The sequence below is a fragment of the Melospiza georgiana genome, chromosome 20 (genome assembly GCF_028018845.1).
Source record: "Melospiza georgiana isolate bMelGeo1 chromosome 20, bMelGeo1.pri, whole genome shotgun sequence".
Classification (NCBI taxonomy): Eukaryota; Metazoa; Chordata; class Aves; order Passeriformes; family Passerellidae; genus Melospiza; species Melospiza georgiana.
The window spans coordinates 6,712,898-6,734,936 of NC_080449.1; the positions used below are offsets into that span (position 1 = coordinate 6,712,898).

The 22,039-nt window shown below is 42.3% G+C and overlaps 1 protein-coding gene across 3 annotated transcripts in view; it reads right to left on the reverse strand.

Annotated features, from left to right (window-relative positions):
- CDK5RAP2 (CDK5 regulatory subunit associated protein 2) overlaps positions 1 to 18,135 on the reverse strand; it is a 70,866-nt gene extending 52,731 nt beyond the window's left edge. For 2 of the 3 annotated variants that reach the window (XM_058038157.1, XM_058038159.1), the window contains exons 1-12: positions 18,029 to 18,128; positions 17,829 to 17,890; positions 17,125 to 17,192; positions 13,669 to 13,779; positions 12,779 to 12,855; positions 11,914 to 12,034; positions 10,315 to 10,466; positions 9,259 to 9,421; positions 7,903 to 7,956; positions 7,380 to 7,499; positions 6,695 to 6,787; positions 5,136 to 5,354 (exon numbers count right to left, since the gene is read on the reverse strand). In XM_058038157.1, the coding sequence (XP_057894140.1) occupies positions 5,136 to 5,354; positions 6,695 to 6,787; positions 7,380 to 7,499; positions 7,903 to 7,956; positions 9,259 to 9,421; positions 10,315 to 10,466; positions 11,914 to 12,034; positions 12,779 to 12,855; positions 13,669 to 13,779; positions 17,125 to 17,192; positions 17,829 to 17,890; positions 18,029 to 18,081 (1,293 nt within the window). In that variant the 5' untranslated portion in view covers positions 18,082 to 18,128. Of the gene's footprint in view, positions 1 to 5,135; positions 5,355 to 6,694; positions 6,788 to 7,379; positions 7,500 to 7,902; positions 7,957 to 9,258; positions 9,422 to 10,314; positions 10,467 to 11,913; positions 12,035 to 12,778; positions 12,856 to 13,668; positions 13,780 to 17,124; positions 17,193 to 17,828; positions 17,891 to 18,028 lie in introns of all 3 variants that reach the window. The other variant, XM_058038160.1, reaches the window with a different exon arrangement.
- Positions 18,136 to 22,039: the final 3,904 nt, after the last annotated feature.

Sequence of the window (22,039 nt, forward strand, 5' to 3'; positions counted from 1 at the left end):
ACAAAATGGCTGTTCTACAAGGCTGTTGGGAATATTATGCACAGAGATGTTGTCAGAATGAACATTCATTTCTGAGTCAATTTACTCTCTGGCTAGAAAAAGGAGAAAATTGCTTACAGGTGATTCAGTTTGTCATTTGCCTTTTTTCTCATCACACCATGAAAATTGTTGCACACTGGTTACTCTGGCATCAAACAAAAGGTCAGAAATGTTAAAAACTTTTTTCTTCTGACAAGAACACAAACTTCAAATGACCAACCAGGTCAAGCTCATGATCAGAAGGGATGAACAGAACTTGATCTTGACTCTGGCTCCGCTAATTACTTCCTGCAGCTCCAAGACTAGCTGTATTTGTTCTACATCTTAGCTTCCCAGGAGCGAAATGTGGACATTCTGCTCCTAAACCACAAGAACAATCTCTTGCAACAGCTTCTACACAGCAGCAAGTCCCAAGGACTCTGTTAGGACCAACATGGAATGCTGCAATGGAGGAGCAGCAGGTCCTAAGCTGCACCAAGCACAACCCCAGCTCTCCTCTGCAGCCCCACAGATCTGTCCCATTCCAGCTGAAAATCCACAGCTCTCCATGGGCTTTCAAAGTCTGGCCACCTGACAAAGCCTTGGCTCCCAAGAAGTAACATCAAACAATTCCTGTTCCTGATACTCTGCTAGGCACCAGGACAATCACTGCATCTATGTGAATATATGAGATTGTTAGCATGGATTTATAGCCAGCTCACAGATAGAATGGAAAACATTTAAGAGCACAGGGCAGTAAAAAAATTTCCAACTTGGCTTCTCTGTCCTTCCACCTTCTCTCCCACCACCACTGTTTTGGGTCACTTCCAACATTTTTGCTGGTTGGCTGGGGAGTTTCAACACTGTCAGCTGAAGGAGACACCAACCTCATTTTATAAACTTTTCCTCTACTGCACAGATTGTGTAGAAGAAAGAGAGGTAGAAACTTGTAACACAGGAGCTGTTACCTAAAATTAAACAATTAAAACTTGCAGGAGACTTTATACTATCTAAACTTCTGTTCAGACCCAAAGAACCAGGTAACACAGCCTACATCTTCAAATAAATGTTTGCTATTTATTCCCCAAAAGGGCCCATTTGTGAAGTAGCATGAGCCCTTTAAATAGTTTGCACATATGGTAGTCACTTATAAACTTTATTTTTACCTCCACAGGGCTTTAAAATTTAATAGTTGTTTCTTATTCTAAGTCCAAAGAAATAGCACTAGTGACATTTTAATTGTAGCCTCTTTACAAACTGTTTTATGTCCTTTCCTTGACTTAATTACCTTGCTTCATGCAGGTTCACATCAAATCCTTAACATCATTTTATTACTTCACTGTTTTATTTCTGTTTATTTTGCACATTAAATGCAAAATGTCATTTACAAAGCCTTTTGGTTTACTTTCTTCATTTTAGCTTCATCTCCAGGATTCAGCTAAGAAACACCTAACAGCTCCCAAAATCCCCTCAAATGTTATTCAAAGAATGATTACACCCTGACCCTCAGTTCTACAAAATTATTTTTTTCAGGAGCAAAAGAACCACTTGCTTGACTAAGAAAACTGAAGAACAGCAGAATCAGGTCCAAGTTTTGTCTAGATACCCAAACTCTCCAATATGTTCCTGTTTTTCCCTAACTGCTGCCTATAAATACAAACTGCAGTGGGAAGCTCTGATAATTGCAAAGGCTTTTGGCTCCAAGTTGTGGAACTCTTCAAGTGGGTCACATTAAACCTATTCCCACACAGCACTGCAATTGGAAGCAAAGGATCAACAGCAGTGTTATCACATTCCCTGTGCTACAAAGGTCACTCCTTGGGCTTTTTTAAATGTTATTTTTATGCTATCATGTTACTGAGTGCCTTGAACTGACACATTACCTGCAATTAAACTTCAGGGGACTTTTCATCCGGCCTGCAACTTCAAGTGACCAACACTGTGACTCTTAGTGAAAACCAGAAGCAGCTTGGAGATGACAGACATGCAGAGTTAGAAAGATGCTGCTGCAACAACCTGTTATCTCATCTCAGTGCTCCTGGTGCACAGCACCTGCCAGGTGCAGAAACCAGAATTCTGCCCTAAAACAGCAGAACTCAGTAATGGCCAGGTTTATGGGCAGAACTGGACTGACAAGGGATGTAATTGTGGATAAAGCAGAACAGCCTGTGTGAAATTTCCAATTTGTTCATAACTTTGCCTCTCCTATTTCTACCCCCAGAACTCCCTAAATCCTTCCCAAGGCAAGCTAAAGGTGAGACTGAAAATTACCTTCTTTGCATGAGCTGGAATTGTGTAACACACCAAACTATCCATCACTGTAGCAGCTTGTTTGAACTCATTGACCACTCAAATTGTCTGGGAGAAAATCTATTGGTTTCTATCCATTGACTAGCAAGGGTAATACAGTACCTACAGCTCTCAGAACATAAACTTTGCAATTCTCCCTGCCAACCTTTTCCCCAAGAGACTTTCCTATGATTAATGATAGCTGAACTAAGAAAAATGAATGTGAAACACTCTTAATATAGAAGACTGGAGCAGATGCCTCCCCCTCCTTGTCAGATGAAAACCAGTTTGGTGAATAATTAAGTTGTGAAGCTCCAAAATCTTCCTCTCAGGCTAAACTACAGCTAGGAAGACTAAATAATAAATTCTGCCTAATGAGTTATTATGCATTTCCCCAACCAACTGATCAAATATGAATATCTAGTAAATACACTTGAACTGTCTACATTTAGGCCTGGAGAGAGAATGTGAAGTGTTTAGTCATGTAAATTTGAACAAACTTCTCAAGGAAGAAGCATTCCAGCCCTGTTACAGACACAGCACCATCACAGCCATGAACAACATCAAGGATGAGATGTTTATTCCTCACCAATAGTGTGTAAAAATAGAAGTCCAAAATTTCTTGTTCCAAAGAGCTTTAAATGATGTTAAACAGCATCTTGATAGTGATGCTTATTTGGAAAGCACAGAACAGAAAGAGCTTTAAAAGCTCTTTCAGATGCCTTTTAAAGTTGCCCACCCTAAGGCAGGAACATGGTTCAAGAACATCTAAACCCATTAATACAGGAAACTCCTAAAATTGGACTAAATCTGTGATCTGGATGACCAGCTCACGTGTAACAATCTTATTTGATTTAGTTTCACCTTCTTCTTTTCCAGGACAGTAATGCCCAATTCATGTCCAGACAAACTGGGTTTACAGCAGGCCCAGAAATACATTTTAGGAGGGTTGTTTGGGGATTTTTAATGAATATATGCAAAATTTAGCATTACCTCAATTACAGTACATGGAAAGTCACTGCAAATTTCCCTGTGAATGAGTGAAGAGCTAGGGCAGCAGTTCATTACAGAGATTGAGGGCATTTTCTACAGTTTATACACTTTTTTTGCTAACTTTATTCCAACAAAATAGAAACACTGATGAATAGGCATCTTGGAGCATAAATAGAACTGAGTTTTTAAGGCTGTCTCATAAAAAGTTTGCAGCAGATCACCGAAGCAGCCTCCTATTTGTCAAAGAGCAAAATCTCACAGCATATTGTTTAACTCCCACATATCTACTACTTAATGGGCAACACTTCACAGGCAATGTGGTTCTATCCAATGTACTTGCAGCTCTGAAATTGAAGCAGCTGTTCTGCAAGGAGTAGGAAATAGGTTAGGGATATAATTTTTATAAGACTGCTCATCTTTTGGCAGGAATGCTTTTCCCCGAGGAGCTCATCATTTACATGAAAAACTTGGACATAATGGAGTCAAACAGGGCTTCTGTAATCCAGCTAACTTCAAATCCCCTAGCAACTCCCTCCTCAGTCCTATTTTTCCTGTCTTTCCTGTACAGTTATATTCTAGCTGCCCTGAGAGATGAAAAAAAAAATCTGAATAGAGAAGACAGTTAAATATAAAATACTTCAAATCAATAAATGTTCTTTGTGGCTGTTTCACTGACAGCAGCGATCTGTTCTCGCTCTCCTTAACCTCAACACCCCAAAGAAATCTCAAAGCACACCAAAGATAGAGATTTTGTGATGGCAGCCAAACCACAGTTGACAATCAAACAAAAATGCTTTAAATTGGGAGTAGGAGGGGGAGAAGAACTTCATTTATTTGCAGGTAAAGAGACCCCTCTGCTGGTTTATAGGAATAGTGCAGGAGCAGCAATTTCCACATCTCCCTGCTTTATTAAGGTCCTTATTTAATAATGGAACCAAAACACCTAGTGAATAAAGACAGGCTCATTAAATCTTTTATGTAATTTCATATAGCAGGAGACTAATCCCTAACTGAGGAGGATCAGACTGTGGATGCAAGCAGGACTCTGCTCATTATGCAAATGCTGCCCTCCTGGAAGCAATGGTGAAAAGACTTTAACAAAATCCACATGACAAAGCATTCAGGTGAGAAGTGGTTTGTGTCAAAGCCTCAGCAGAAGGTGCATCCTTTTTTCCAAATGAAGAAAAGGAGAAACTCGGTCATTCACTTTGTTGCATCAGCTGTGAGTGCTGGGAGCAGGAGAGCTCATCTGAATGCCCACAGCAAGGTAAAAACCCTCAAGAGAATATGAAGCAGCAGAATTAATGAACAGCACCTCATTTTTTATGTTAAACTGTGATCAATTAATCCTGTGCTTTGGGTCTTTTACGAGCAGAGGTTATTTAATATACAGCCTTTACAGTGACCCTGCTAGGAGAGCAGAGAGCAGGCTGAGGTTTGGCTCCAGGTCACAATTAGAAGAAAGTTTAAGTAGTGAAATTTAAGATAATCTATAGACATGCAACAAGAAAAATATGGCAGAAATGTAAACATACATCATCCTGATGTTCAGATTCTCCCACCAGAAAAACTGGATCAACAGTAACCATTTACCACTTTTAAAAGTTAATGTTTTTTTTTCCTAGGACCTAACTATCAAAATTATATTTAAAATATTACTCTGTGCAGATTATGTGCCAAAATTTTCCTCAATCTTCACACACAGCATTAGGCAGTGTCAGGCATTTCCTTCCCAGAACTTATTTAAATTAAAAACCTAATTTTGTTAGAAAAGGACCTGCAAAAGCACTGAATGATTTCTAGAGTAAGAAATAAAGCAAAAACGTGATAATAACATTAATGGTTTTGTCACTTCTGCTCTTCTGCAGCTGTGCTTCATCCAGCTCCTTCTCCATTTTCTCTCTTTCCAAATTGAGATCACTCAGCTCCTGCCCAGTGACTTTGATGATTCTCTGCAGCCTGCGGTTCTCAGCGTCCTTGCTGAGGTTCTCTGAGCGCAGCTCTGCCAGCAGGGTCTCCTTCTCCATCAGCAGAGCCTGGAAATCTGCAGCTCCCTGAAACACACAACAGCATTCAGCCTCCAGAAAGGGGTTTGTGAAGCCTGGGAGTCTTTACTACCATTGCATCCCACAGCCCTGCTCCTCCTCCCAGTGTATCAGAAGTGGGGTGCAAAGAAACAGCGAAATGACAAAACAAGGAAAGTGTAACACTAAAAACTTCCTCTCCTGATGTAACAAAACTTTCCAAGACATCCAGTGCAGGCTGAGGAAGTCTGAGGTGCCAAAGAATGAGACAAAGGTTGACATGTAAAGGAGCCCACAGTGCAGACAAGGTCATGGCAGTATTATTGATTGACAGAGCTTTAATTACATCCAACTATTTCTGGAGTAGAGTCCAGTTTCAGTCTGGATTAGGGCAGGAAGTTACTGAGTCTTTCATGGAATCACAGAACTAAGGGTGGAAAAGACCTGTAAGATGGAGTCCAGCTGCCAACCTTAAGAATTAAGGGTGGAAAAGACCTTTAGGATGGAGTCCAGCTGCTAGCCCAGCACCAGCACCACGCTCACCACCAACCCACATCCCCAAGTGCCACAGCTGCACATTTCTGGGATGGTGACTGCACCCTTCCCCTTGGCACAGATCTGTTTTGTGCTCCACCACACTGCTACAAGTGGCCCTGGAGCAGAGCAGAGGTGACAGGAGCAGAGGGCTCTGCAGCTCCTTTTACTCACAGAGAGCTGCCTTCAGCTCAGGGCTGGAGCTAAGGAGCAGAGTGATGAGGAGCAGGACTCACTCTGCACTGTGGGCTCTGTGGACAGCAGGGATCAGTTGCACATTTCTTAAACTCAGAACTTTTTTTAAAAAATCATAAAGTCCCTTTTCTCCTTCACATACACACAAAAAGCATTATTAAATCACATTTTCACAAATAACATCCCAGTATTTTATAAATAGTGGTTTCACAGTTATTGTATAAATAAGTCCGAGCAGATGTCCTGCACCCAGTTCAACTCTAATAGGAAGCCTGTACTGGCACTCTACTTTTGGGAAAAAAAGCCTCAAGATAACCTCAGCTCCCCAGATATTTGTCTTTATTTTTAACTTATTCTGATATTACATGTTTCTTAAAAATTCTCAATTGGTTTAGATTTAAAAAAAAAAAACAAAAAACAAGAAGGAGAAACAAGCTAAGTTATTTTAACATTCTATTGTTCAAATAATTTTATTTAGGAGGTTTATTTCAAAGTAATAAACATTAAAAAATTTAAAACAACATTTTAAACTGATTTCCATTCCTCTGCTTTCAAAGATAGCAAGCACAGCCTGCTGTGTGGAATTACAGAGAAGGGAGGAGCAGGAATGGGGGAAATCACAACAAATTGCTTGTTCTTACCTTGAATTTCTGGACATGTGCCTTGTGAGTTGCCTCTCTTGCCTTAGCCAATGAAGCATTTAACTCCTCAATTTCAGAAGCCAGCTCCTCATTCTTTAAATAAAGTGAAATGAATATTATGTAGGAAAAGTTATTTCCAAGGGATGGCACTGCACTAATTTCTACCCCATCTCATTAAACATTCATCCAACTACACAAAACACTTACAAGAACACCAAATACATCATAGTAAATCTTATATGAAGAAATTCTTGCTCTTATACACTCACTAGACTGCCTATCACTCAAGTGAAGTATTTCCCACTCTTCCACACAATCTGAATTTCAGCTGATGTTGACCTCTCTCATTTTAGCTGCCTTTGACAGCTCCACTTACTCAACAACATAAAATACCCCTCGGATCTTCTAAGTGGTGCTCAGAGCTGATAAAAATCAGTATGCAGCTGAAAACATTTTTTTTCCAGGCTCTTAAGGGAGGAAGATACTTAACTGATACTTTCTCCTCTCTCCTTCAGCCCAAGAGCCCAAACTGCAGACAAGCAGAACTGCTTGGAGAGGTGACAGCAGTGACAGGGACCCACTCAAAGCCTCCTCATGGTTCCAGTGAGATCAGACCTGCCACACACACACAACACCTCCCCTCTGTGGCACTTCAACAAACCAGCAAGGTCACAATGATCCTCACCTCTTTTTCCTTTGCTTTTAAGGCAACAGTTAGTCCTTGGATAGTTTTATCCCTTTTCAAACCATTCTTCTTTTCAACAGCAAGCTCATTTTCTCTCTCTTGCAGCTCTTCTTGCAGGGACTAAATTAGATTATGTGAAAGTTGCATTAACTTCCCACTAAGAAACTGCACATTAATAAGTACACTCTCTCAGAGTTCTTGGAGCTTATTACTCAGATTATCAACATAAAATACAGCTCCCAAAATGAGAGGCAGCATCTTAAAGAAGTGCCTGGAATTTTGTATAAGAAGGGAGCAGGCCATGAGCATCAGCTTCAATATTTGATGAGTGTGTCTCTCAGCTTTGCTGAAAATTGCTTCAAAAACAGGAGGGGTCCTCCTGTCATCCCACATAAAAGAGAATTTAACAGAGGACCTGCTCTGCTTCCCCTGGAGTCAGGGCCTCTGTGCCTATGAAAGGATAACAGAGGGAGCCCTACACACTGAAAGGGGTCAAGGAAACAGGAGCCAAACTGGAACTTACCTGAATTTTTTTTTCAAACGAATTTCTCTCATTTTGAAACTCCATTCTAAGAGCCTGTAAGAAGAAAACAGTTGTTATGGCCACTGTCATTCATTCTCAACACAAATACACCCATTAAGCATTAAAGTGAAGCAAAATGAGCTTAAAAACCCTGGGCAAAAAATAAGCCAGTCAAAACTAAGAAGAAAAAAAGAAAATAGAACAAAAATCCTCCAAACATGTTCCTCCATGCATGAGACAGAACTCAGCACTTGCTGAGTTAATAGAGGTGCATTTTTATGTGACATTTATCTTTGTCAGCAAGATGCTTTTATCAAGAGAGATTTTAATTAGCACTTTTCCCTGGGGAGGTGACAGAATTATTTGTTTTGGAAAAGTAATCATACATAAAACCAGAGTTGTGCAAAGGTATTAATCAGATTTTTTTCTCCAATACTGCCCCCCAAATGATCATATGCACTCTGTCCACCTCCTGTGAAATGATTAAAGATGAAGCTGTTTTCACCTTGACACACAAATACTCTTGTGAAACCAGGGGGTTTCCTGGCACAGACTGATTTAATTGCAAGATCACCCAGAACTGCAAACTTTTACTACCTCTAATCAATCCAATCAGAAAAGTTTCTTGACATAGACAAAAAAATGTGTCTATGTACTGAACTGAGCAATATTAAGTTCCTAAACAAAAGGGAAGAAAAAAAATCTCAGATGCTTGACAGCCTCCATAATTAACTTTCTTAATTCTGCCAGCTTTAATTTTGTCTTTGAATAACCAATAGGAAAAAAAAGAAGACAAGAAGCCTCAGGCCCTGTTTCTACATTCCAGCTTTCAGGATCTCTGTCTTCCTATTTAGGAGCCAAGAGAAATAAAAGACTGATGCTTGTACCTTTTGTAAGCTAAAGGGCAAACCTGCACTTTATTTTCTGAGAGGTTTTTATGCCTACCTCCCTTACCACAGCTTTTTTTTCAGCCTGTAACAGCAGAGACACTTCCCAAGAACAAATTCTCAAGTCACATTCTTAACTTTTATAGCAGTTATGTCATCCAGTGAGGGATCTATTAACATCTAGGATTTCTCTAATTTATATTTCTGTGAAGCAACTGCACTCTGTCTATTCCACAGGCATCAGGTCAGTGGGAAACACAACCTCTCACTGAGGGAATGGATAAATAAGGATGAATATTGCCCACCAAGCCAAGCATAACTCCTGAATGGTAATGAACTGGAAAATGGAGGAGGAAATAATATTTTTAAGAATTAGCTGATGTCACTCACATAGTGTCATGCATAAAACCTTTAAAATCCTACCCCCCATGAGATTTATAACAAGAAATTCATCAGGCAGTTTCCTCACCTCTATCTCACTATCCTTTTCAAGCCTCAAGGCAATGGTAAGTTCTCTGATTTTTTCTGCTGGCAAGTTCCCATCAGAAGATCCACTCTGAGCCTTTTCCTTCTCAAGGTGTTGAATTAAAGCTTCTTTACTTTTCAGTGACAGATTCAGTTGCTCTATAAGTCTAAAATTACAAGATTTTAAGGATTAATCTTGCACCATCTACCACCAATTCTCCAGCAATTGCAGTGAATCTTGCAGACAACTCTCCTAAGTGAAGACTCAAGACAATACTTGTAGAACTGAAGGAAGGACTGTCATAACCCTGGCAAACCTAAAAATGGGCTCTAATTTTAACATAAGCAAACAGGGTTGTGCTATCTGCAAAGTGCTCATTCTTATTTTCCTTCAATACCACTTCAAATATCAACAGTTAAGTTTCAATATTTTACTTACTTTGTCCTTTTCAGTACACACAAAAACCTTATTAATCTATTTCCTTTCTTAGCCCACACACCACATCCTTATGTGCCTTCAGCAAGAGTCTCTCAAGCAGTTTCATCTAAATGTGTATCTAAGTGGTTCTCATTTCACAGAAACAAAAAAGAAAAAATGAAAAAACCATACTAAAAACAAGTCAGGTCAGTGCTGTTGTTATCTATCAATACACATCTTCACACTCCCAGTATTCCAAGAACAATAATGATGTTTTCTGGCAGATCTGAGTGTTACACATGAAAACTTTGTAGCATAATCTGCCATCACTGATTTCTTGTGTTTTGTACCCTGGATTGTATTTCTAACAGTGTTTCTCTTCCCATTAAATTTACCAACCTGACCTATGAGTTTATGTTTCACACATCCTGACCCTTTCAGGCTTTCAGGGAACTTTTAAAGATGACTTTGCAGCACAAAGCACTGAACTGGTTGTTGTGTTGCCATTCACACCATGGGTGGCCAGCAACTCTCCTGTACCCAAGGGCAGCACCAACCTAATCAAAGCCAAAGCTGTGCTGACTCTTCACACTTTAATAAAGAATTCCAGCAGTCAGAAACATTACTGGCAACACTTCTGACCTGTCTTTCTCAGCTTCTGTAACCTTGTCCACATCCTTGGCAGGGGCATTGATAATTGAAGCAAGTTTCTGCTCAGCAGCAATTCTCAGAGCTTTCTCCTTCTCTGTCATTGCAAGGGCTTTTTCCACCTCTTCTTGGGCAGCTTTGAGATTCTGAAATTAAAACACACAATCCTGATGCCTCTAAGAACAAAATGCTCATGATTTTTTTCACATACTGAAGTTTCTTCTACCCAACATATGTCAGGAAGTTTAATTTAGGAACTTTTACCAAGTATTTCAAGTTCTTTGTAAATGCTTCTGAACTTTGTGTCTGCATTTTCAAGATTAATCCACTTTCTATAGTGCAGAAAAAAGGGAAATTTGTTTCAAAGAAATAAAAAATACCCTAACTGATAGCAGAACTAGAAACAAAAGTGCCCCTATGCTATGGTTTTAGATTTAACAATTATAAAATGGTTTTGTCCCACTGTCCTACTATCATAATAAATAGCTACACTTAAATGAAAGAGGTTAAAGAAGGGCTTTTTTGTTCAATAAAATTAATATTCCCAAGCTCACTGCAGCTAATTGGAACTCTCTCCAACATCATTTATAATATTGTGCAGGAATTGATAAAGTATGAACCAGACATTTTTCTCTTGAACAGCAAAAGAAATGGACTGAAATCTCTGCCTGTTATCTCAACTTCCTCTGGGTGACCCAACTCACAGAGATGGAGAACACCAAAAAAAAGACATACATAAGAACTTGCCACATACTACATCAAATTTGATTCAGATCTTCATTTTTACGCTGCAAGCTTCCCTGCTGTGCTCACCCAATTTAGCTTCCTATGACATAAAAGCCTCCTTGTAGCCTAAGAAGCCATTCCCCCCTTGCCTTCACATCTAAACTAAAAAGCATCTTTTTGGGGGAGGGAGAGGAAAAGCTCCTTCACCCCTGAACTTCCCCACTCAACCCCTCTCCTGAAAATTTGTTTTGCCAACCTGTCAGTGAAGAATTCTGAAGGAAATTAATCTTTGTTAGCACTCCCTTGATTTATATAATTACATGGTGCTGTGTAAACCTGTGACTAAAACCACACTGCAGTGTTTGAATTCATAAGCAGAATAAAATTAATGTCAGAGGCCAACAATACCTTTGGGCTACAGAAAATACCCCATCTCCGTGAGATCAGAAAATCTGATCTTTAACCTATCAGATCTGGAAAACACCAGCCTGCCTGCCTGATTTGGGACAGAGGAAGCAATTTAAGAACTTCTCTACTACCAATTCAACAGCACAAAGAATGATTTCAGAAATCCCAGCTACACTAAAGTGAATAAGAGGTCATGCAAATTCCTCTTTCCTGCTCCTTGAGGAACTCACTTTAAATGGACTTCAATCATCCTTGTGGGTCCCTTCCCTTTCCACTACAGTTCCCCTGTAAAGTAACCAGAACTCAACAATAAATACAGGAATAAACTGGCTCAAGCACAGACAGTGAGGAATGGAAAGAGACATTATGAAAATATATGCTGACCACAATATCAAATCTCAGATAACAGTACAAAGACAGCAGTGATTCCTTATTATTCCTTCAGCTGTGGTCACTCACCTCTTCCAGAAGGTTTATTCTGCCTGTCAGCATTTCCTCCATCTCCTGCATCTTCTTCTGTGCCTCTTTTCCATGCTGCACTTCAGCATCACCACCCTGGGCCAAGCTCTCAACTGCCTTACTGAGAGAAATAACACAGACATAAATCCCAGTGCACATCAACAGGGAAAACATTTCAGGTCCCAGAGGCTGATGGATTATGTTCAAGCATCTTTCACCTTCTCTGCACCTGCTTATCACTTTAAGGTTCAATACAAACTTCTACAGACTATGCAGCAATTTGGGTGCTGTCTGTGAGTTCCACATAAAAGCCCTGGCACAGTGGGTAAAGAAGCATTTTAGATGTATGATGAAAAAGTGAAATATTTCCTTTCTATTTCTAAAGCTTCCAAATACACTATAAAGCTTCAGCAGAGCTGTGTTTTCTACAGGAAGCAGCACTGAAATAAATTGAAGACATGGAGCTGCTGAGATCTCTCCATCTGCATTTTCAGTATTTGTTAACACCTTGTGAGAATAGAGCAGGTAATGTCTCCTTACTCAACACCAGATGACCACTTGTTCATGACTGCCACATAAATTTTCCTTCCTAGCATGACCTTGTGCAAGGTTCCCTTCAAAGCACAGCAACACCATTTGAGCAACCTGGAGAGATCAAACAAAATTCATCTGCTCCAGGAAAACAAAGAAAATTCCATTGCAATTGAAGCCCACGGGGCAATCAACAGCTGCCAGCCTGGATTAGTTTTAAACCAGAAATTTCTAAGTGCCTTTAAGATCTTTCAATTCCTAAAGCACAAAACACACAGAAACACATAGAAACAAATCCTAAGTAATGGATGTCAGGAAATAAACTGGTGCTTACTAGGCCTTGATGAGCAGCTTCTCCCTCTCCCGCAGCTCACGCTTCAGACTTTCTACCTCAACTTTCAGCTCAATGTTCTGTGACAAAAGAATGAAAATGTCTGTGAAGAACTGCAAGATCACCCATTCCAAGAGTTAGTGGCAGTGTGTAGGTTACTTTTTGCTTGGACCAGCAAATATAAAGTATCATTGGGATAAGAACAGACATTTAGCTGTTAAAAGACATATTTTGCAAGGCTGAAGCCTTCCAGAAATATTAATAGCATTAAGGGCCATTGCACTCAAGCAATACAAATCCCCTGCACACACATTTAACTGCTCTATTAGGGAGTACTGCACTTCAATTTGGGAATTTCTAGGGTTTCCAGGCATATTTTTTTTAAGCTACAAGATATATTATTTTCTTTTCAAAACCTGATTTTATCAACTACTTATTTTTAGTAATTTTAGATATATATATTTTATTTTTTTTTATAGCTTGAGGAAACCTCTCATGATGTAATTGTAAAAAGAACTCCTTGGCCAGGAAGCTGAAACCCATTTCAACACATCAGCAATTACAAAAAAATCACCAATGGAGAAGACCAGGCAGCAATATTCAGCTGCAACTGTGATCTACCCAAACATCAATTAATGTTCTTAACTACTGAAACATGCATCAGGAGAGACTCAAGTTTCCATTCCATTATGGAAAAGAGACTTGAGGAAAGCACCTGTTCAGGTCACTTTAATTTATGTTATTACTGAAAAGGATAAAGCCAGAATAAAATAATCACACCAAAATTTCCAATAACAAACAAAGACTTAAAAGTCAAGTGAAACAGACAAAATCAAACAAAACAAACTCTTCAAAAAGAGACACAGTTCCAGGAAATGGTTCTAAATGCCTACAATTTTGTAGATTTCTTCAGTGGGACCATCAAACTTCTGCTGCATTCGCTCCTCCAGAAAATAAATACGAAGTTTCAGGTTGAAGTTTTCTTTTTTCAGATCCGTGATTTGCTGTGAAAGAAGAAAGATAATGTGAAAAAGGGAAAAAAGGAAAAATCCTAACCTCCGGTAGTTTTGCTTTTACCAGTACAAGACCAGAATTCCTCCTTGAGCCAAGTAAACTCATACATGCATGTGGGTGACACACACATGTCCAATTGTGAAGGTGCTAATTAAATATATAATACCCTTGTGCCCACTGAACTATTCCCTAAAGCATCAAAATACTGACTGACTTGACACAATGAGAATTCAGGAGAGATTTCTGAATCTAACAACATTAAGTAATTCTTCTAAATGATAGAACTTGAACAAAAGGCAAGATACAATACAGTTTTCATGTTGAAACAGAAATATTTTCTAAGCAAAAGCCTGGGAAGGCAGTTTCATTAACAGAACTCAGGTAACTTTATTCACAAGCACACAAGTGAGCCCAATTGAACACCAGTAAAACCTTTATCCCATCCCATAATTCAGAGTGCAATTCTTTGGGGAAAAATTGCTTATCACTTTTAACCTTCCTTGTAGAAGCAGTAACTTATTTGATGGTTTCATTAAAGAAAGGAGTCTCCCTCTAAATTTTTTTAAGAGATGAAGCATAAAACATTCATTCAAATAAGTCTTATGTCCCCTGCCAGATGCTTTCAGCAAATGGAAATCTAATATGTTACAGAGCTACTAATAAAATATTTATGTAGGCTTTTCCAGAACACTACAGTGCTATTTGTAAAAATTATTAGCAATACAATTTCCAAAATATTCGCCTTGTGAAACCCAAGATTACTTTCTGTAACTTCACTCAGAACCTGCATCTGCAAATAACTGTTCAGTTTAATAATCCCTGCCCAGAAAGCTGCCTTGTCATTATTCACAAAAGTGAGAATCATCTGAGCAATTGAAAATCCTACATAAACTTTGTGGCTCACTCCCACACCCTGAAGAACCTGTCAGTAAATCATTCCCAGCAGTCCCTGCTCATTCAGAAAAAGTCCAAGTGACAAAAACACTTTGAAGTTGCACCAGCTGAACTTCTAATTAGTCTCCCTACATTCAATATATTTCTGAGTCAAAAGGAAAAAATAATTTCAAAAGAATTCAGCATTTCACAACTCTTGTTACATGTATTTCAGTGGCAACAGAGATAAACCAAAGTGCTTAAGGGTAATATTTTCAAAAAGCAAATGAAACAGACTATGCAATCATAAACCAAGGAGTGAAACAAATGTCATCTCTGATGTTCAGTTTCTTGGATGAAGGTTAGAGCACACAGACAATTTATAAGTTATTGCTTAATGAAAGAAAACATGTAAAATGTGAGAAAGCTCACACTGCAAAAAGATTTTAAAAGCAACCCTCTGAACTTATGCATTTGAAGACTCAGTCTTAATTGCTTTATGCATTTTGATGTCTGTATTTAAACAAAAGCAATGAAAACCAAGACTGATATACATACTGCACGGAATATTCCACAGCATGAGCAGCATGGCAGCAAATCCTAGCTCAGATTAGCTCCTCTCCAAGTCTGCATGGAGCCAGTTTGGTTCAAAAGGGATTTGTCAGCAGTGGCTGTGGTTTCACAGCACAACAGTTTCCAACTATGAAGGCTGTTTAGATGTACAGCAAAGCTCTAAGAGGGTGTGGAGAGACAAGAAAGAATCCCACAAATATTACCCAGCTCCCTTATTTGATATCCATCACCCTTTCTGCTCATGAACACCTCATTTCCCATAACAAGATCCTCCTCAGAGATGCTTTTCACTCTGCCCATGTAATCATGTTTTCTACAATAGAATGGTTCCCTCCATATTGCAACAAAGTGGGGCTCCATAAATAATTCAAAAACCTGCACCACCAACATTATCCAGCTCAGCACCTTCCCCAGGTATAAACATTAAAGGACCTTTCCTACATGGATCCACCTTTCAGCCTACTTAAGAGTCATTACATCCATCCTGTTCTCTCTGAGCTGCAAGGCCAGAGCTCAATCTTTTCATTACATCCTTCTCACAGCCTGTATGAATAACAGAGTTACAGAAATAAGTTTACTGATGTTTAATGTATCTTCTTCTTCCTTCATGGCAATGGATCCCTGAGCTTCATCACACTGCTGGCATCCATGAAAGTTCTCATCCCAAGGGAAGTTTTACAGCTCAGTTTAACAGGAGAGGTCTGAGCATAGCAGGATGCCAATCCTGTGGGGAGGCCCCTGCTCTACATCACACAGGAACAGATTTTTCCTTCTTTCTACAACTTTTTTTCCCTGTGCACAGGAACCCTGCAGACAGTAAAGCACTGGCAAAATGTATATTCTGGACTGAGGTCTTTGGCACACATCACAGTCAGAGATTTTAAGCACATGCCAATGCCAAGGCAGTGTCTGTCTACCCTAGCCAACACAGAGAAACAACAGAGAAAGGAAAATAGATACAGATTGCAAAAAACATCCTTCACCCAAGGCTTTCCAAAACAAGCTTTAAATTCTGAGCAAAGAGCAGGGGGGATGTAAGGCCACAGGAAACTGAAAGAGTTTGTAAGAACCACTCATTTCAAACAGCATTGCCACAAAAGGTAGCAACAGCAGCACACAAACTGCAGACTCTTGCACAGCCCAAAGGCAGCAGCCACAGCCTTTATCTCTAGCAATCATTTCAGAGATTTTAGATTGCCTTCCCCTCTACAGCTTCTTCATACAACAATAAATGCCTCTGAAGTTTTTCACTCTAGGCCTGAATGGGGAAGTTGTCCTGCAACACAGCCCAATCAAATCAGCATTCAGCAGACATAAACAACTGTCTTATTCAATTTAAAAAGCCAATACAGTTAAAATATTTTAAAAATCTAATGTTTTCCTTTATATTCTAGTAAGTGTCAAAATACTTTTATCTACAGAATTGTCACAATGATACTAGACTTCAACAACACAAGCATTCCAAGCACACTCATACTATAAAGTTAAAAGGCATTATGCTGTAGTCAATGAATTAAAAAGCCAAATCCCACACTAACCTAAATGAAAACAAACTTGATGCTTCCCTGAAATAAATCAGCAACAGATGTGCAAACCAAGTTCTGATGTTTCTGGTGAGCTGCAGGAACTTCTGAGCAGAGGGTGCCAATTTTGTTTCACAACTTCAGCACAGCAGTTGACTGCTCTGAACAACAAATTCCTGCCTCAGTTTTTGAAAGCAACACTTAAGACACGGAGGTTCAAAGCGTGAACAGGGACATTCACCTGGACACACCTCCAAAAGAAGTGTATCAACTGAAACAAACTAAGAGTCAACACTTCAGCCAGTACGCTGGAAATATCTTGGCCATAAATTTGTCACTGAGTCTTACATTAAAAGTTCTGCTTACATTTTCATAGTCCTTCATGGTCCGAGCTCGAGCTGGTGAGACTGTGTCTTCTGCCACATCTGGTACTACTAGACATTAAAGAAGACACAACAAGTTCAGACAGCACAATCTCTCTAAGTAGGGTTTCAATTTGGCAAAAGTCTACACTAATCTAAACATACCAAAACCTTAAAGGAAGTGAGAGAGGCACTGCTTGGCCCCCTGTTTACATTACATGTCAGTATCCACATTCCTTTCTGCTCACGCTAAGCTGTCTATAACTTAAACTCCCAAATTCCATCACCCACTAAATTATGATGTACACTGGAATCAGGCTATGCGAGGTGCGCTGTCAAGAATAAACCCTCAGGGCAATAACTGGATGATGCAGAGCATTCAACTCCCCTAACCCTGAGCACAATGTGAGCACGCAGCACGGCCTCAATGGATATTCCGAGTATTTTAAGTACACGCCGCACAAAACCGCTGATCATCTTATATAAGGCTGGATGCCCTAATGACCGCAGGCAGCGAGCACACAGCAGTGACGGCAGCAGCTGCCGGCCTTAAAAACTCTTAAATTACGTCAAAAAGCGCATCACTTAATAGGGATTTTTTTTGCCATTTTTGCCGCGAGTTTGAGGTTTTATCCACAGGTCTGGGGTCCAGCGCGAAGCACCGAGCGGGGCAGAGATGTGCGGGCTCCGGCCGCGATCCAGCCTTACCTTGTCGGCCGGGCGGGCCGGGCTGGGGGTCCCCGCGGGAGATGTCCGGCAGCTGGAGGGCGCTGGGGAAGAAGGAGGAGATTGCTGAGAGCACAACGCCCGCGGGCTCGTCCCGCTGAGCCCGTCCGCGGCCGGCGGGCCCGGCCCCGCCACACGCCCCGGGCTGCCCAGCGCATCCCCGCCCCGCAGCTCCCCCGTACCTGCCCTCGAGCGGCAGCGGCAGCGTCGGGTCCTCCCCCGGCAGTGAATCCATGGATCGGCCGCGCGGCTCCCGCGGCGCCCGCCGCCTTTGTGCGCGGCTTTGGCGGCTTCCCTGGAATTCAAACGCCCGCAATCGCTTCCGCCATCTTTGCGTCGAGCGCGCTGAAGCCGCCGAAGCCGCAGCGGAGCGCGAGCAGGGCGGGCACAATGGGAAGTGAATTGGAGCCGCCATGTTTGATGAGGGCGGGAGGCAGAGCTGGGCGAGCAGCGGCCATGCTGGCTGAGGGCAGAGCGGGGCGGGTGCCGGCCGGGCGCCATCTCGAGTGAGGGAAGGAGCCTTAGCTGACAGCTCGAGGGGAAAGGGCACCTGAGGTGGTGCGAGAGAGGACGGGGTGATCCCAGCCGCTGCCCCGGCTCTGCTACAAAAGTGTCCCCATTTGGGAGAGGCTTTGGAAGGGAAGCACCGAGCCCTGGCTCCTGCCGAGCCTGGCAGAGCCGCTGGCGCTGATGTTTGCCATGTTCCCCGCAGGGCACAGCCGTCATCGGGCTTGGCGGAAGAAATAAACACGCGTTAGTTCCACATTCTGATCACTGCTCATAGCAACGGGCAGGGGTGCAGGCAGCTGCTGTCACCGTCCGCGCAGGCGGATTTTGAATGATGATCTGAGAGGTTTTATTTTTGTAAAGCGAAGTTGTAAGCGTGTCGGCTCTCCCACTTTTTGTGGGAGAAAATGCAGCTGCATTGGACATTCTGGACATGGACAGCGGGAAATGCTGAACTGCATTAAATGCTGCTGTTGTGGCCGCTCCTTCAGGGGCATGGCCAGGGAACAGCGCCGGGCACAGGTGGAGCTCCAGACCCCTCCTTGCTGTGCATCCTCGCCTTCCTTTAATTAATTTAGAGCCAGTGTGCAGGAATGAAATACCTGTCTGCAGTATTTATTTACATCCTCACAGAATTATTTAGGCTGGAAAAGACCTCTGAGATACGGAATCCAACCTTTGACCAATCCCTGCCTTGTCAGCCAGCCCAGCGCACTGAGTGCCAGGTCCAGTCATTCCTTGGACACCTCCAAGGACAGTGACTCTGTCACCTCTCTAGGCAGCCCCTTCCCAATGTCTGATCACTGATTTTGTGAAGAAATTCCTCCTGATGTCCAATCTGAACCTCACCCCTACAGCTTGAAGCCATTCCCTGTTGTCCCTAATTCTCCCTAGGAGTAGTGCCCAACTCGCCTGGCTGTCCCTCCTGTCAGGAATTGTGCAGAGCCACAGGGTCCCCCCTGAGCCTCATCTTCTCCAGGCTGAGCCCCTTTCCAGCTCCCTCAGCTGCTCCTGGCGCTCCAGACTCTTCCCTGGACATGCTTCAGCTCCTCAAGGCCTTTCTGGTCACAAGGGGCCCAGAACAGGGCACAGCACTGGAGGAGCCTCAGCCGTGCTCAGCACAGGGGACAGTCACTGCCCTGCTCCTGTGGCCACACTGTTGCTGGTACAAGCCAGGAGCCATTGGCCTTCTTGCCCACCTGGGCACAGGTTCAGCCACTGTCAACCAGCACTCCATTTTCCACTGGGCTGCCTTCCAGCCACTCTGCCCCCAGAGTGCATCGAGCATCAGGTGGTGCCTCATGCTGGCACTTGCTCTTACCATTCTCTGTAACACAAGGAAGCACAGGAGTGACCCTGTGCTTTAGATTTTGTTTCCTCTTTTGGATTTGGTTTCCTCTTTGGTACCAACTCAGGTCAGGTTTCACTCTAGGCTATCACAAGGGCACTCTTACCCGGACAGGAATTAGGCCACGGATAAGGGCTGACCACAGGCCATGAATTCCATGAGTTTATTATTCCCAGTTCTGTGAGTTTATTATTCCCAGTTGGCCTGGTGCCCGGCGAACTCCATTTCCTCCATGTACCTGCACTGTTTAAATTGACACTCACCTGTCAAGTGCCCCAGGCTGGTGGGAGCAGTCACTGCAGCTCTGGATGTGCAGGGTCATGGTGGGCTTCCCATCCCTGCTTAATTCTTTCAGCTTTATGGGTGCAAGTGCATGCTGGAGCTGCAGCAGTCTCAAACTGCCAGAAGTGCCAGGCACTACTTAGCACAAGTAAAGCCCTTAAGTCCATCTCCTGTCCAATTGGACATGGCTCATGCTTTGCATTTGGGGTGTGATGACCCCAAGAGATGTTTAGTCCCTTCAACTCCCCCATGAGAGACCTCAAGAGACACCGGTCACCTCATGTGACTGAAACCCTTTTGCAGTGGCCTCTGCCAAGCTGAAATTAAGTTCACAAAATCAGGTCTGCCATATGGCACCAGGATCTGGTCAGCCAGGCTGAAATGTGAGTTTTCCTCCTTTACAGAGCAGATCTTCATAAAATGACTAAGTCCACTCACTTGAAATGATAATACCAATTTTTTTGATCTTGTTTAAGGTTTCTGCGAGGTTTTACATATTTGATGTAGGTCTGTAAATCAGCATCCATCAGCCCCAAGTAGAGTAAATCACTCTGCACACACAGCACATGAGTCTGCAGAGTCACAGCCCATGTCCAGCACACTGGAGTCAAAAGGAAATCAGCAGGGCCCTCCTTGTGAAGTTCATTACTTCATGAAGCAGCTGTCTGATGGACAAAGATATGGATATACAGACATACATCCCTGTCCATGTTCCCTGGAAGTGTTCAGGCCAAGCTGGCTTGGAGCAACCTGCTCTGGTGGAAGGTGTCCCTGCCCATGTCCCCACCCTCAGGAGGGGAAATGAGATGATCTTTTAGGTTCTTTCTAACCCAAACCATTCTGTGGTTCTGTGATTCCATGTATACACACAGCCAGGATGGAACATTTCCCTGGGAATTTACTGCACTGCCCCATGTTTTACAAGCTGCAGTAGCACCAGGAAGCTGCAAGGGGCAGACAGGACTGGGAAATGTTGTTTAGAAGCATTTAACAACTTGCCTTCAGATAAGCTGCTTAATGTTGTTTAACCTTAAATTCATTAATAGCACATTTAGGGAGATTACACTAAACCCTCACGCCAGGAAGCCGTGTTGGAACTTTCCTCCTTCTCAGATCCTTCCCACCTCAGGCAGAGCCCTGAAGGGAGTCTGGGAAAGGACTTCTGGGGAGTGCAGGGGTAGGGCGAGCTGAGCAGGACGGGAGCCAGCTGCTCACTGTGCTGTGCTGGCACAGGCAGGGCTGATGTCACCAGCAGCTGAACACGGGTCCCCTCACCCTCCTGTTCTCACTCCCTGCTCTGGGGACCTGGTCAGACTCAGCTCTGCCTCCTCCTCACACAGCTCACAGCAAGATTCCTCCTAAGTTAAGTCATGCACGATCCAACTGCTCTGCTAATGCAAATCAGGTGTCTCCATAAACTCCCTTGAATTTCACCAGTGTGGCCCTTCCTTACACAGCTCTGGCGCAGTCAAACATCTGAATGAACACTGAAAACCACATGCTCACTCAGTGTATGAGGCCTTACCTCTCCAAGTCTGACTCTGAAGAGCCAGACACAGCTTTCACAAAAAAAAGAGCCTTTAGCAGTTGTGTTTGCAAAACAAAATCAATTTCCTCACTCAGCTAAGTGAAAAGGAAATGCAAGTTCTCCACAGGCCCCTCTGCAAACACTCCCAAAACTGATGCTACAGATGTGGATTTCAGAGTATCTGTAACAAAAATGGCCTTGGAAAGACATCTGTGGTCATGAAGAAAAATCTGATACAATATATCCTCATCCCATTTCCAGCTTTGCTCTGAGGGTTTCCCTGTTAGTGATTCACATCTCTGACAAAATGTGTCCATGTGAATGATACAGAAAACAGTGGGAACACAGTCATTGCCAGCGGGGCTCCCAACCACGGCTGAGGGCTGGGATGGTTCATAGCAAACACTAGAGATCAGAGGGCTCAGTTTTTAGCTGGATTTTCCGACACAGAATGTCAACTGTGCTTATGAATATCTGTGATAGAAAACATTTTTGTGCCTTGGTTCTCATCTTGCATTCAGGGGCATA